Source organism: Hemitrygon akajei, chromosome 7 (genome assembly GCF_048418815.1).
Source record: "Hemitrygon akajei chromosome 7, sHemAka1.3, whole genome shotgun sequence".
In the NCBI taxonomy this organism is placed as follows: Eukaryota; Metazoa; Chordata; class Chondrichthyes; order Myliobatiformes; family Dasyatidae; genus Hemitrygon; species Hemitrygon akajei.
Genome location: NC_133130.1, coordinates 180,567,530 through 180,583,612, shown reverse-complemented (window position 1 = coordinate 180,583,612; position 16,083 = coordinate 180,567,530). Strand labels below are relative to the sequence as shown.

At 42.8% G+C, this 16,083-nt stretch overlaps 1 protein-coding gene across 1 annotated transcript in view; it reads right to left on the bottom strand.

Annotated features, from left to right (window-relative positions):
* LOC140731245 (hemicentin-1-like) overlaps positions 1-16,083 on the bottom strand; it is a 379,087-nt gene that overhangs the window by 290,771 nt on the left and 72,233 nt on the right. Inside the window, 4 exon segments of the mRNA XM_073052779.1 lie at positions 1,310-1,570; positions 3,854-3,974; positions 4,959-5,065; positions 5,546-5,717. Of these exon segments, the coding sequence (XP_072908880.1) occupies positions 1,310-1,570; positions 3,854-3,974; positions 4,959-5,065; positions 5,546-5,717 (661 nt within the window).

Sequence of the window (16,083 nt, the reverse complement as noted above, 5' to 3'; positions counted from 1 at the left end):
AAAGCTCAGTGGTCCACCTTCCTAAGAGACATAGGTACCTAGTACAGCTTAACTAGTGTCTCCTTAACTTTCTGCCATTTGTTGTGAAGATCCTCCTCCTTGGAACATGTCACTGAGGTCTATTTTGAATCTGCTTTAGGTCTGCGTGCCTTTCAAAAAGTTGACATTGAATCTCTGCTTGCTTGATGAGGATTCCATCCAATTCTTCTTTGGTTTGACTTTGAGTTTCACAACCAAGAGGTGATGGCCAGCTATGATGTCTGCTTCTCTCCTCACCTTGACAATTTGAAGTGATCTCCTGGATCTCTTGGATATTTGGTTCTCTAGAATGTGATCAGGTGACGCCCTAGTGTTCTTGCAAATTCTTTGGTGGGGGAAGATGCTGCCTCTGCTAATCACGTTATTCAATGTTGACTTGTAAGCAAAAAGCACTCCATTCTCGCACATCGTGAGTTCCCATCACACCTTCATAGCCAGCGTTATCCAATCCGATTTTTGCGTTGAAGTCTTCCCATGAGAATGTTGTCATCTTTCTCAGGATACACTTCTAAGATGTTCTGGAGTCTGTTGTAGAAGCGGTCACTGGTTCTTCATAGCTGTTGTTAATTGGAACACAACACTGCATGATGTTCATCTTGATCTTATTCTTCTTTGTTCTAAAGGGTGCTGAGATGATGTGGGAACCATGGGCTTCCCATCCTATTAACGCCTTCTGTGCTACTTTTGGTAGCAGGAATGCCACTCCTTGTGTGTGCGGTGTATCATCTTCCTCATGCCCTCAATAAAGCAGTAGATCCCCTGTTGTCAGCCGCCTCTGCCCAGGCCGTGCCCATCTTGTCCCGCTGATGTTGAGTAGGGTCAGATTGTTGTTTTTCATTTCGTTTGCCACTTGTGCTGTCTTCCCACTTTCATACATGGTCTTTACATTCCATGTTCCAATGGTGGCGGTCTGGATGATAGAAGGACTATCGGCCCTGTGTCTTCCACGGACTTGTGGCTTGCACCACATGACTTCGTACGTCTTCTAGGCAAAGATCCTTCCCGTCCCATGGATGAGGTCTTTGGGGCTTCTGTAGCTCTGAGTTTTTGTGGGATGGTGTTGTTGGCCCCATGATCAAACCTCTTCATTTCACAGCCAGGCATGGGACCATCCACTGCTACTTGATGCATACTGGCCACTGAATTTCCTACACAGAAGTCCTTTGGGATGTCACAGCGACGTGGAAAACAATACAATGTAAATTTTCATTTTCTGTCTCTGCCACACACAACCACCCACCCTCCTTAAAGCACAGAAGTGTTCTCTCACCGGGTACCAGGCTTGTATAGGACACACTGGACAGGCGTTGAAAACGGTAGCCTTCCTTATCATATCCCATCACCTTCAGGAAGAAGCTCTCACTGGGCGGCATGATTTCCGGAACTTTCCACACGTTGGTGGTGAGGCTGGAGTGGGCCCTGACAGGCAAACTCTTCAGCAACTGGCCCGAGGCACTGAGGAACTCCAGCTGATCTAACTCTCCCGGAGGCTGCAGACCAGAGCAGTCCAGTAGAATGTGGGTGGCTACACCTGGACAGTGAGAGGACAAACAGACTGGTAAGAAACGGGCCAGGAAATACTTTACACAGCTTAATCAATGACAGATCATGTAACTGTATTACTGTGATAACACTAGAACGCTTACAGTCTCAAAAAGACTGTAAGATATAGGAGCACAATTAGGCTATTTGGCCCATCGAATCTGCTCCACCATTTCATCATGGCAGATCCACTTTTCCAACTCAGCCTCAGTCTCCCGGCTTCTCCCATCATCTCCTGACTAATCAAGAATCTATTAACCTCTACCTTAACTATACCCAATGATTTCGCCTCCACAGCTGCCTGTGGCAATGAATTCCACAGATTCACCACACGAAGACTAAAGAAATTCCTCCTCACCTCCTTTCTAAAAGGAAGCTCCTCTATTCTGAGGCTGTGTCCTCTGGCCCTAGACTCTCCCACCATAGGAAGCATCCTCTCCACATCCGCTCTATCGAGGCCTTCAGCATTCGATAGGTTGCAATGAGGTTACCTCTCTTTCTTCTGAATACCAGTGAGTACAGGCCCAGAGCCATCAAATGCTCTTCGTATGACAAGCCTTTCAATCCCAGAGTCATTTTCATGAACCTCCTTTGAACCCTCTCCAATGCCAGCGCCTCCTTTCTTACACAAGGGGCCCAAAACTGCTCACAATACTTCACAAATGGTGTTAGAAACTGTAACTCCCCCACCACTCCTTCAGGCTGGCTGTTCCAGATTCCAACCAGCTTCCAGGTGAAAAAAAACCTCCCTCAGCTCCCCTGTAAATCTCCCACTATTTATCCTGAACCTAATACCTCTGGTTTTAGACACATCTGCTATTGGGAAAGGTATTCACCCAATCGGTGCCCCTTGCAATTCTGTAAACTTCACACAGGTTCCCCTCCAGCCTTCCCTATTCCAAGAAAAACAAGCCCAAGGTACTAATCTTTCCTAACCCTTCTGACCCGTCTACATAGTAAAGGAACAGCAACAAATCACAAACATATGAGAAGCTGAAAGAATTTTATCCTTTCAGTGATTTTCGTCACCCCAACATCTTAACATGATTCCTGTCAATTTTTTTGTAACAATTCCCCAGCCTGTTTAATGCAACATGAAATCGGACCCAAAAATGTAAGTGAATTAACTCCTTCAAAATGACCCTTCTCTTTTGTTTATATAGAGTGTGCTGTGCAGTTTAAGTTTCCATATTAAAGGAAGAATATAATAGCTTTGGGAACAAAGGGACTCATGTTGTCTACATGGATTCTAGGTCTGATGGAGTTGAGTCATATCATGGGTCTACAAGCTATTGAGTTTGGATGAATTTGAGTAACCTGACTGGCTGCATCGCCCCTTGGAATGGAAACAGCAATGCTCAAGGACAGGAAAGTCGACAAAAAGTAGTGGATACGGTCCAGTCCGTCACGGGAGAAGCCCTCCGAACCATTGAGCACATCTACAAGGAACGCTGCCACAAGAAAGCAGCACCCAGACCGTGGTCACTTCTCACTGCTGCCACAGGAACACTTACTGCCCCTCAATCGTCAGGCTCCTGAACCAACATAGATAACATCACTCACTTCTACTGATTCTACTACCTAGACAGCCAATTTCAAGGACCCTACGTCTCATCTTCTCAGTGTAATTTATTACTTATTTATGTATTATACGCTGGCTGGTGGCGTAGTGGCATCAGCGCTGGACTTTGGGACGGAAGGTCCCGAGTTTGAATCCAGTCAGCTCCCGTGCACGCTTTCCATCCGTGCTGGGTTGAGCATTGAGCTAGCAACTCGACCTCGTAAAAAAGAAATTGCCTGCTACAGAAACATCAACAGCAAAATAGTTGATGGCCTATGCTCCCTCGTGAGTTGAAAAGCAATTTCTTTCTTTCTATGTATTACTATTTACTTTATTTTTGTATTTGCACAGTTTGTCTTCTTTTGCACATTTGGTGTTTACCAGTCTTTGATGGCACGTAGCTTTTCATTGATTCTATTGTATTCTACTGTGAATGCCCATAAGAAAATGAATCTCAGGGTGATATACACACACTTCAACAATAAATTTACTTTGAACTTCGAGATACTTACTAAAACTTACGAGAGAGTCTGATGCTGATTGCTCCAGGACAATCCAACCCGCTAGATATCCTCTAACTTCGTTGTTTATGCCAAACTCTAACTAAGCACGTTACTTTGACCCCAGAAGTTTTCAGTGCTTTTCACCCCTCCAAGAAGACCCACAAATTGGCCAGATGGCCAATAATAGGTTTGAGCCCAGGCGAACTACCTTGAATCGGGCGCTCAGTTGTTCTGCTGAAGTCTGAGGTGGGTTTTGTTGAAAATCCAGCCCGGAAATCGATGTTGCTGACTCCCGTGATCCGTACAGAGTGGCGCCCAGTGCTGCGGAGCTTAACAAAGACAGCCCTCGGTCATCATCCATTAGTGACACGACAACAGTGTGACTGCAGTGAAAAATCCACCCTAACTTCACTTGTACAGAGTAATCAAAGTAAAAGGCTGAGTCACAAAGGGCACAACGTATTTAAAAGGGAAAAATTAACATTGAAAACAGTACACGCTTATCTCAAAATAGCTAAAGAGTGGCAGTATGTGTTTTAAGATGTTAGACACTGTTGGAATGAATGAATAGGGAAGATAAGAAGATGCTGAGAAAAAAAAAATGAATGGGGATGTAACATGCATCATCATGTTACTACCCCATGTATTAACAGTTCTGGTCACCTCACTACAAGAAGGATGTGGATAGCATAGAAAAGGTGCAGAGGAGATTTACAAGGATGTTGCCTGGATTGAAGAGCACGCCCTATGAGAATAGGTTGAGTGAACTTGGCCTTTTCTCCTTGGAGCAACAGAGGTTGAGAGGTGACCTGATGAAGGTGTATAAGAGGTGGACAGGCATTGATCGTGTGGATAGCCAGAGGCTTTTTCCGAGGGCTGAAATGGCTAACATGAGGGGGCATAGTTTTAAGGTGCTTGGAAGTAGGTACAGAGGGGAAGTCAGGGGTAGATTTTTCACACCTAGAGAGGTGGGTACATGGAATGCACTGTTGGCAATAGCGGTGGAGGCAGATACAATAGAGACTTGCAAGAGACTCTTAGATAGGTACATGGACCTCAGAAAAATAGAGGGCTATACGCTAGGGAAATTCTAGGCAGTTTCTAGAGTGGGTTACATGGTTGGCACAACATTGTGGGCTGAAGGGTCTGTAATGTGCTGTAGATTTCTATGGTCTATGGTCATTTCTATCCAATGTGCAAGTATAGTGAAAATCAGCTGCTACACTAGAAATTTGACAATGTTAAAAAAGGAGGTAAGATTTGGGCTTGTAACGACCGTGACAGAATCAACACAACACAAATGCAAGCCTTACCTTGATCGTCCACATTCCAGGCCGTGGGCTCCGAACGTTGACGACTCTAGCCGAATTTGGGATACTCAGCAGTTCGTTCAAACCCAATCCTCTCCGTAGGATCTGGCCTGAAAGAAACCCAACCGACAGATGACTGCCCCGTCTGCTTCCCAAACGTGATGCTGGCAATGGAACCTTTGCTCATCTGAGAAAAAGGCTCCCAAACTTCCGATTCAAAGCTTACAAGTTCTGGGTGAGTAGGACGCTTCAGTTTGACCCAAAAGTTAATTTTATCCAGTAGGTTCAAACCCATATGGATCTACGGTTAAAAATGACCAGCCTTCCGAAGTATCCTTACACAAAACAGAGTAGAAAATCCTCTGGAAGGTTAGAGGAAGGAGCAGGAGTACGGGACAGAATCGGCCTCTTTCTGTGATTGACTGATACTGTCATCCAATCATTCTGAAATTGGTTCAATTCAAAGATCCTAGAAGTTGTTTGCTTCCTATTTCTCCCTCACTTCCACAGCATAAATAATACACAAAGAGGCCTGTAAACAGGAGGTCCACTCCGATCCAATCAAGAGTGATCTTTCCTCAACGGCTTACCCGAAGGGTCCCGGATTTCTATGGCTGGCGCAGGTCCACTGAGGGAAATGGTGACTTCTTTCAGGCTTGGGTCAAAGGGCACCAGCCAGACATGCTCCTCCCTGTCCTTGTGGTTTGTGGACAGAAGGTGGACTTTAGAGGCCTGGATGGTTTCTTCGACCCATTTCAGCACCTGGAATAGAGTAAAAGTCAGCTTTCTGTGCTCTAATGTTTGCCCTCATACAGCCTAACCCTGCTCTTTGTTTTTACTTAACACATCGGATTACTCTGAAATAAAGTTTAAGAGATGCTATTTTATCTGTTGTCCCACAATACAGCCAGTACTGAGTGGGGAGAACCACCACGTTAGTTTAAAGTACAGTACCTTACTTTTCAATCTGCTTATCTGAATGAATGATAATCTATATAGATAAAATTATTTTTTGAGGCTGGAAAAATTAAGGCTTAGTAAATCGTTAAAATGCACTTCCACTTGATACAAAAGTACACCAGGAAGTGCACTTTTTACATATACACTCAGTGGCCACTTTGTTAGTTACCAAATAAAGAAAGCACACACTCAGTGATTCAGGAACAGCTTCTTCCCCTCTGCCATTCAATTTCTGAATGGCATTGAACCCATGAACACTACCTCATTTTTAAAAAATTTCCTTTGTATGCACTACTTATGTAATTTAATTATTATATACCAGTATATTCATAATATAAATCACAGTTTTTCTCTATGATTGTGTATTGTGTTGTACTGCTGCTACAAAGTTAGTAAATTTCACAACATCTGCCAGTGACATCAAACCTGTTTCTGATAACCCCTGTACCTAATAGAGTGGCCACTGTGTGTATTTCTACCTCATACAAAAAGGTACACCATAAAGCACACTTTTTATATCTATTTTTCCACCAATGAGAATGTTTGAAGACCTTTTCATTTCTGGAGAAGTTTGCTAAGCATTGGCCCCTGCGGAGCAGGGATCCATTGAAAAGAGCTAGATTGCCACATTCAAATCCACACACATATACATTGTCTGGGTTGGTGAAATGAGAGCAAAGGGTTAATGATTTTTGCTCTCATTTTGTTCACAAATTCCAGAACATTGAATTCATAATTTTGTTGGTAGTTCATTTTGCCTCAAGAGATCTGCACAGGGAGAAAATGTCACCTCATGCAATTTAGCTGGGAAGGAAGGGTGAGCAGAGTGAGTTCTGATAAACTGCTCGTGTGCGTGCTGCCAGTGAACTTCACTTGTTAACACAGGCCTTGAATGTGCCCACTCCGACTGGATGAGTGTGAATATGGAAATTCAAAGTTCAAAGTAAATCTATTATCAAAGTACATATTTGCCACTATATTCTACCCTGAGATTCGTTTTCTTGCAGGCATTCACAGAAGATTAAAGAAATAAAACGGAATCAATGAAAAGCTACACACAAAGACTGACAAACAATCATTGTGCAAAAGAAAAAGTGTGCAAATATAAAATAAATAAATGGATGGATGGAGAGAGAAAGAGAGAGATAAAAGAAAAGAGGAAAATGAGTTATAGAGTCATTGAAAGTGAGCCTTATGTGGAATCAGTTCAATGTTGAGTGCTGATTCAGGAGCCTGATGTTTGAAGGGTAATAACTGACCCTGGCGATGTGGGACCCAAGGCTCCTGTTCCTCTTTCCTGATGGTGGCAGTGAGAAGAGAGCAAGGTCTGGATGGTGGGAGTCATTGAATTTGGACCAATCCTCCCTGTGATCTACCAAATAAAGAGTGGGAAGACAGCTCTGTACGTGTGCTAGAAGTTGAAACATCATGGGAATTCCATGCCAAAGCAGGTACAAGGGCCACAGGTAGGAAAGGGGGCCTCAATGAAACTGGAAGGTATAACCTTCATAGCACACATCCCATTCCAGGGTTATTGCCTATCTCTAATAATCCTGACCCACTCTCTTGTAGTGCTCTATCATGGGTAGGAAGAAAGGACACAAAGAAGTTTGGTGTATTAAAAGCTTAAATATAGTTCTAACAAAGCAACCCCTTCAGTGTGAAACACATCCCACAATCTCTCCTTTCCTCAAAAAGGCAGCAATGGTTTTTTTTTTAACATTGGGCAGTACGGTAGCATAACAGTCAGTGTAACATTATTACAGCACCAGCAACCCAGGGTTAACTCCTGCCGCTATCTGTAAGCAGTTTGTATGTTCTCCTGTGACCACATGGGTTTCCTCCGGGTGCTCCGGTTTCCTCCCATATTCCCAGACATACAGGTTGGCGATAATAAGTTGTGGACATGCTATGTTGGCGCTGGAAGCATGGCAACACTTGCAGACTGCCCCCAGCACGTTAGTCATTGACCCTCCAAGAGCACCACAACCTTGTCGTTGGGTTTGGAGGCTTGCGTGCCTCTATGACCCAGCGAGATATTTTGTCTGAAGTCAGGGGATTTATGCTTTGGCTCGTGGTAGGGTCATCCATGGCAAACAGGTCAAAGAGTAGAGAACAGACCAAGAGTGGTCCACTGGTACTCCAGGTTCTGGGGTTTAGCTCAGGGCTAACAGTCCCGACTGGTAAAACAAAATTGTTACGGAAACAGCAATGAAGAATCCTACATCTGAGAGTGATGGTATTCCTGAGTCTCCACCCAGGACTTGCACGACTGAGAGGAGTGAAAACCGAGAGGTAGCTACTGACATGATGAAGGAAGCCCTGAACACCAACAGAGATGGAGGACCTTCATTGCTGCCCTAAACACCAGCAGTGTAACAGTAAATCATTGACGCAAGCAACATATTTCAATGCATTTTTTGATGTTTTGATGTACCTGTACGTGATAAATAACCCTAATCTCCTGTCTTTAATCCTTTCATGAATGCAAGTCTCTTACCTTCTCTTGAACCTGTTTTATTTGTATCTTCAAAACATTAAACTAATTCAAATGAAGTTACGGGAGTCCGCAAATGAGGGTGCTTTAATTGAGTTTGCTTTAATTGAGGCACGCATGTTATCTCGTGGTAGCACAATGATATATGCAGTTAACATATTTATACATATAACCTGTAATGAATTATTTAAACGAACAAGAACACTTAATCAAACAAGATGTATACAAGATTACTCAAATATTACTAAAATATTAAATACACAACACTTCTTGCTTATCTATAAACTCCAACTCAATATAGACTGCTTCTCAACTATATAGACAGTATATTATATAACAGAACAACTGTATACAGACACCCATAGCATAGTACATTTTAAATTGTCTCATTTTTTAATCTCTGTGGAGGAATTCGTATTCTTAGGGGATCATTGTCTGCCTGACAAGGGGGAAATCACACTGTTTGCCAGGTGAGACTAGTGGCTGTGAAACGATCTCAGGTTCTGTGGCCTCCTCTGTGATGGTTGTAGGAGTTGAATCTGAAATTGCAGAAAGTGGTTCTGACAGCTCTGGGCAACTTCCTTCTCTTATCTTCTCTCTGGGTCTACTTTATCCCTTTCATTTTCTTTCTCACATTCTGTCTCTTTCACACCTGCTTCTTTCTTGTTCACATTCTTTCTATCCAACTCTTTTTTCCTTTTTCTTCTTCTAGTGTGTGCATCTTGATCTTGGGAAGGTCCATTTCATTCACTGGAGTATTCTCTTATTAATCCTTCTATTGCTCCCTTTACGCTCTGATCTCTCCTCTTAGTTTCCTCATCCACAACATCATCTGATGAATCCTCTGTTTTCAGATCTCCATTAACTCCTTTCTCTTTGGTTTTCCATTCATCCAGCTAGATATTGGTTTTTGCATCGACTTTTACAAGAAGCTTCTCGTCTCCCACTTGAAGTTCATGCAAAAACCTTAATGCCTGTAGAGTAAAATCTGGTTCTTTTTACTCACAAAAGCCGAATACTTGCAACTTTACTGAAGCTCCTTATACTTTCTACCACCTTAAAACCAATCCACAGTTTGCCTGATTAACATATCAGAAGCTTTCGCAGATGTATTGCCTACAAAAATTGTTGTGGTCAGACCACTGCTTTTGTCATTTTCCCACTTCCTCCAAGCAGCATGGTCTTTCTTTGGTCCAATATGCTTTCCAACCAGAAGTAAAGAGGTTGGCACCAATGTTTGTTTGCCCTCTGTTGGGGAATGGTTTAGGGTATTTAGCATGGAAACAGTTGTGGCATCACCCAGTAGCTTCCTTAATTCACTTTCAATTGGCTTCAATTCACTTTCAATTGGCTTCACAATGTCTCCACAATGCCGGTCCTTCTGTTTTTTTTTTACCACATACAAGCTCAATGTGGCTTGTTCTTATTGTATTTCACTGTTATAGATGTCATTACCACAGAAGTTAATTTTTCTCCAGTATAAGTTCTTAGTTGAATATCTGCAGGCTTCAGTTTGGTATCATTGATATGCCGTTCAAACTCACTTTGTGGAATGACTGAAACAGCCGGACCAATAGCTAATTCCATTTTAATAAATTTCCGTTCACTTCTGGCGTAAGTCATATTACTAGTCTACAGTTAATTTTCACACTGTAAATTTCAAGGCTAGACAGTCCTGTGTCACTCTAATCATCGTCAACTTGACTTTTTAGCATTTTCTCTTCCCTGCGCAGTCCATTTATTTGTGCCTACCCGACATGCTCTTTGCATGTGTCCTACTTTGTTGCATTTTCTGTAAGCTTTGCCTTTAAGTCTGCATTTGTTTGGTGTATGTCAGCCCCTGCCATGATGGCAATAGAATTTGTTTGGCCAGGTCAGTTTCTGTTTCGGTGTTGCAACTTTGTTCACCTTCTTTCATTCCTGACTCCAACTCAGTTGTGTCGCTGTCTACAGTTTCCATTGAAACTGTTATTTTAAATGTAAGCTGAGCTTTAGTTAGGAGCCATTATTGAATGCTTTCTGCTAAGATTCCACAAACTAAACCATCTTTCAGTGTGTCATTAAGCCAATTACTGAACTGACAATGCTCAGTGTCTTCAGTTCAGCCATATACAGTGAAATGGGCTCCTCGTCTTTTTGATTCTGCTTATGAAACCTAAAGCATGCTGCAATCAGTAATGGCTTTGGTTCTAAATGTTCCTGCATCACGTTGACAATATCAGGAAGCTCATTTCTGCAGGTCCGGTTGGAGCAGTCAAACCTCGAAGCAAACCGTATGCCTTTAAACCCAATGAACTCAGCAAAATTGGCAGTCGCTTCTCATTGGCTATTTCATTTGCTTCAAAATACTGTTTCAATAGCTCAGTATATATGAGCTAATTGTGTAATCAAACTTGCCAATCTTCCCAATGTAGCCAGCCATTTCTGATTTTTTTATGATTATTATCACCTAGTACTCACAGTTTATGGATTCTTCCCTTTTCTTACTAGTTTTTAAACTCAATCATGTTTTACCTTCTGAAGAACACATGCTACTCTGTTTCGGCGTCCCTCGCTGCGTTTTGGGACAAGGGACAAGGGACAAGGGAGAGCCAGTGGATGTAGTGTACCTGGACTTCCAGAAAGCTTTTGATAAAGTCCCACATAGGAGATTAGTGGGCAAAATTAGGGCACATGGTATTGGGGGCAGAGTACTGACATGGATTGAAAATTGGCTGGTTGACAGGAAACAAAGAGTAGCGATTAACGGGTCCCTTTTGGAATGGCAGGCTGTGACCAGTGGGGTACCGCAAGGTTCAGTGTTGGGACCGCAGCTGTTTACAATATACATTAATGATTTAGATGAAGGGATTAAAAGTAACATTAGCAAATTTGCCGATGACACAAAGCTGGGTGGCAGTGTGAAATGTCAGGAGGATGTTATGAGAATGCAGGGTGACTTGGACAGGTTGGCTGAGTGGGCAAATGTATGGCAGATGCAGTTTAATGTGGATAAATGTGAGGTTATCCACTTCGGTGGCAAGAACAGGAAGGCAGATTACTATCTAAATGGAGTCAAGTTAGGAAAAGGGGAAGTACAACGAGATCTAGGTGTTCTTGTACATCAGTCAATAAAAGCAAGCATGCAGGTACAGCAGGCAGTGAAGAAAGCTAATGGCATGCTGGCCTTTATAACAAGAGGAATTGAGTATAGGAGTAAAGAGGTCCTTCTGCAGCTGTACTGCAGTACATGGTGAGACCCCACCTGGAGTATTGTGTGCAGTTTTGGTCTCCAAATTTGAGGAAGGACATTCTTGCTATTGAGGGAGTGCAGCGTAGGTTACAAGGTTAATTCCTGGAATGGCGGGACTGTCATATGTTGAAAGATTGGAGTGACTGGGCTTGTATACACTGGAATTTAGAAGGATGAGAGGGGATCTGATTGAAACATATAAGATTATTAAGGGATTGGACACACTGGAGGCAGGAAGCATGTTCCTGCTGATGGGTGAGTCCAGAACTAGAAGCCACAGTTTAAGAATAAGGGGTAGGCCATTTAGAACAGAGATGCGGAAAAACTTTTTCACCCAGAGAGTGGTGGATATGTGGAATGCTCTGCCCCAGAAGGCAGTGGAGGCCAAGTCTCTGGATGTATTCAAGAGAGAGTTAGATAGAGCTCTTATAGATAGCGGGGTCAAGGGATATGGGGAGAGGGCAGGAACGGAGTACTGATGATCACAGCCATGATCACAGTGAATGGCGGTGCTGGCTAGAAGGGCCGAATGGCCTACTCCTGCACCTACTGTCTATTGTCTATTTTATTTAGTTTGAACATCTTGCTCCACTTCAATATCAGTAGCCGTCTCGGGTTCATTTAAAAAATCCCTCATTGCCAATGTTATGTTTTGTAACTTCAAAACATTAAACTAATTCAAAGGAGCACACGGGAGTCCGAAAGTACAGGTGTAACTTCGAGTTTACTTTAAGCGAGGCACACACGTATCATGTGCTGATGTGATGACATGCGCAGTTCACGTATCTATACATACAACCCGTCATGAATTATTGAAACGAACAAAAATGCTTAATCAAGCAATATATTAATAAGATTACTCAAATATTAAATGCAGAACAGAACCGATTTCTGCCTCATCTACAACGGAGCAAGGAATCTATTAAAAATATATAGAATACATAAAACATAATTGGAGTCCTCACTTCAACTTTGCATTCCAAATGTATTTTTTTAATTTTTGAGTAGGAAAGTGAATAAATTAACCACAGCACTTTGCTGATGCAGTGAGATCATCTGCAGGATCCAATGCCAGCTAAAATAATAACTGCACGGCCTCCACACAATAATTGAAACCTTCGTGATTTTCCTGGCTCTCAGCGGGCCCTGCGTGGTGTTTGGACACGGTCTCATTCTCAAAGAATGACGTTAGAGCCACAAGTTCTGATAGTCCTGTTGTTAGGCAGTATGCCGGGGCACAGAACGCTATGAACCAAATGGTCTGGTATTAGCTGAAAGAGAGCAGCCAGCCTCGTGTAGATCTACTCCTAAAATTAGCATCTTCTCCTGGACAACAGGTCCACCAGATACACTTACTTGCTCCTGGTACTTTCCGGCTGATGCACAGTATTATATTTATGCTGCACCTTAGTGTTGAGGCCAAAAAGTTTCACCTTAGTTTCATCCAGCCATAAGGCCTTCTACATCTTTATAGTATCTTCTAAGTGATGCTTTGCAAAGTCTTTACGGGCAAGAATATGCTTTTGTAAGCAACACGTGTGGTGTAAATCTAATACTGTACTACACATCAGCCAGGTTACACCATCTCTACTGTAAAGTATGGTGAAAGGAGCATCATGCGATAGGGATTCTTTACAGCAGCAGGGACTGGAAATCTGATCAGGATTGTTGGAAAGATGAATGTTGCTAAATACAGAAAGATCCTGGATTAAAACCCACTAGCCTCTGCCAGAAAACTGGGCAGGAAGTTGGTCTTTCAGCAGGACATTGACCCAAAGACCACTGCCAGAGCAACCATGGGGTGGCTTCAAATAAAGAATGATGTCTTTGAGAGGCCCAGTCGGAGACCTGACCTTAACCCGAGTGAACATCTCTGGCAAGACCTCAGGATTGCTGTTCACTGCCGTTCCCCAATTAACCTGGCACAGTTTGAGCAATTTTGCAAGGAGGAATGGGCAAACCTTGCTCCATCATGTTATGCAAAGCAAAGAGAAAATTATCCAAAAAGACTACTGGCTATAATAGCTGTGAGAGGTGGTTCAACTAAGTACTGAGCAAAGGGGGGTGAATACTTTTGAAGCGCTGACATTTCAGTTTTTAATTTTTTAGTTTTTCGTGCTTTACAATTTTCCCTGTGTTTTGGGATCGATTGTAAAAAAAATAAGAGCATGAGATTCACAAATAAAAATTCTCAATTCATTTGATCAAAATTGCTGATTGTAATACTCATTTATGTGAACAAACTTTTGGGGGGTGAATACACTGTACATCTCTGCCATTTGCTTCAGACACTCTATATGATATCAGCTTTCATGTTCCCATTGACACTGGGAACTAACCTACACTGCATTCTCTACAGGTTTGTTCAAGGTCCAAAGTAAATTTTATTATCAAAGTACATCTATGTTACCTTATACAAACCGAACATTCATTTCCTTGTGGACATACTCAACAAACCTATCGAGTAATAACTATAACAGAATCAATGAGGCACTCTACACCTACTGCCCTGGCTTTTGCTAGGTCCTCAAGAGGGAATTCCCTCCATGTGCTCAATGTGTATTTTTTTGAAATGGCATGTTTAGCTTTCATTGTTGCTACGGTTGTCATCACTTTCGACCCTGAGGCAGAGAGGAATTTGAGTGTTATAGTTCCACTCCAGACTCTTGAACACAAAAAACCAGACTGGCGCTCCGGATGGTGGTGTTACACCTCCAAGGATTGCCACCTAGTCCCTGTGGAAAATCTTATGAGTTCCTGAGATTCTGAGAGCCATGCCTGGTGGAATTTAGCCTCTGTTGCTTAGCTCCTGGTGGGGTCATCCATGGCGGTAAGTTCAAGGGGAAGGTTCCAGACAAAGAGCAATCCAACCAGGACCTCAAGGTGTAGCTGGCTGAAGATGATGATGCATCACAACAGGGTCTCCAGTCATCTTACACTCCGTGCAACTGGAACCTGACCCTGATCTGTCAAAGACCATGTAGTGGCTCTCTGTGCATCAGCCTCCCCATGTTAAACAAAGTGATGCACAGGCGTTTTCCTTTAAGGGAATCTACTCGAACGTCCTAGATAGATCCACTACACTACCTTACACCATAAGACATTCGAGCAGAATTGGGCCATCAAAGGAATAAATATCGACTCTTTATTCCTTTCCATTCATGCTGCCCAACCTGCTGAGTTCCTCCAGCATCTGGTTCAAAATGCAAGTTCAAAGTAAAGTTATTATCAAAGTACATACGAATATGTCACCATGTGCAACATTGAGATTTGTTTTCTTGCAGGCATACACAGTAAGTCAAAGAAAGGCGATAGGGTCAGTGAAAGATCACACCAAAAAGAACGGGCAAACAACCAACGTGCAAAAGACAACAAATTGAGCAAATACAAAAGAAAAAATAAATAAATAATAATAATAATAATAATAATAAAAAATAAATATCGAGAACATAGGCTGTGGAAATAGTTCAGTGATGGGGTGAGTGAAGTTATCTCATCTGGTGATGTGAGTCCTGAGGATCCTGTACCTTCCTCCTGATGGCAGTAATGAGAAAAGGACATGTTCTGGGTGGTGGGGGTCCCTGATGATGGATACTGCTTTCCTGTGACAGAGCTCCGTGTAGATATGATCAATAGTGGGGAGGGCTTTACCCGTGATGGATTGGGCCATGTCCACTACTTTTGATGGGATTTTCCTGCAAGGACATTGGTATTTCTGTACCAGGCCATGATGCAACCATCAATATACTCTCCACCACATATCAATAGAAGTTTGTCAAAGTTTTAGATGCCATGCTGAAACTTTGCAAACTTCCAAGGAAGCAGAGGCACTATTGTGCTTTCTTCGTAATGGCACATACATGCTGGGCCCAGGACAATTTCCCTGAAATGATAGCACAGAGGAATTCAGAGTTGCTGAACCTCCGCACCTCTGATTCTCCGATGAGGACTGGCTCATGCACCTCCTGTTTCCTCTGCCTGAAATCAATAATCAGCTGCTTGGTCTCGCTGACATTGAGTGAGAGGTTGTTATTGTGGCACCTCTCAGCCAGGTTTGATTTGGCCCACGACGGTGGTGCTGTCAGTGAACTTGAGTATGGCATCGGAGCTATGCTTAGCCTCACAGTCATAAGTATAAAGTGAGTAGAGCAGGGGACTAAGCGCACAGTCTTGTGATGCACCTCTACTGACTGGGGTCTGCAAGTGAGAAAGTAGAGGATCCAATTGTACAAAGAAGTATTGAGGCCAGAGTCTTGAAGCTTATTGATTACTTTTGAGGGTATTGAATGTTGAGCTGTAGTAATCCTGATGTATGCAGTTTTGCTGTCCAGATGTTCTGGAGCTGAGTGAAGAGCCAATGAAATGGCATCTGGTGTGGACCTATTTTGCCAGCAGCCATGCTATTTCCTGAAGACATGTCACAGTTCCAACGATTAGAT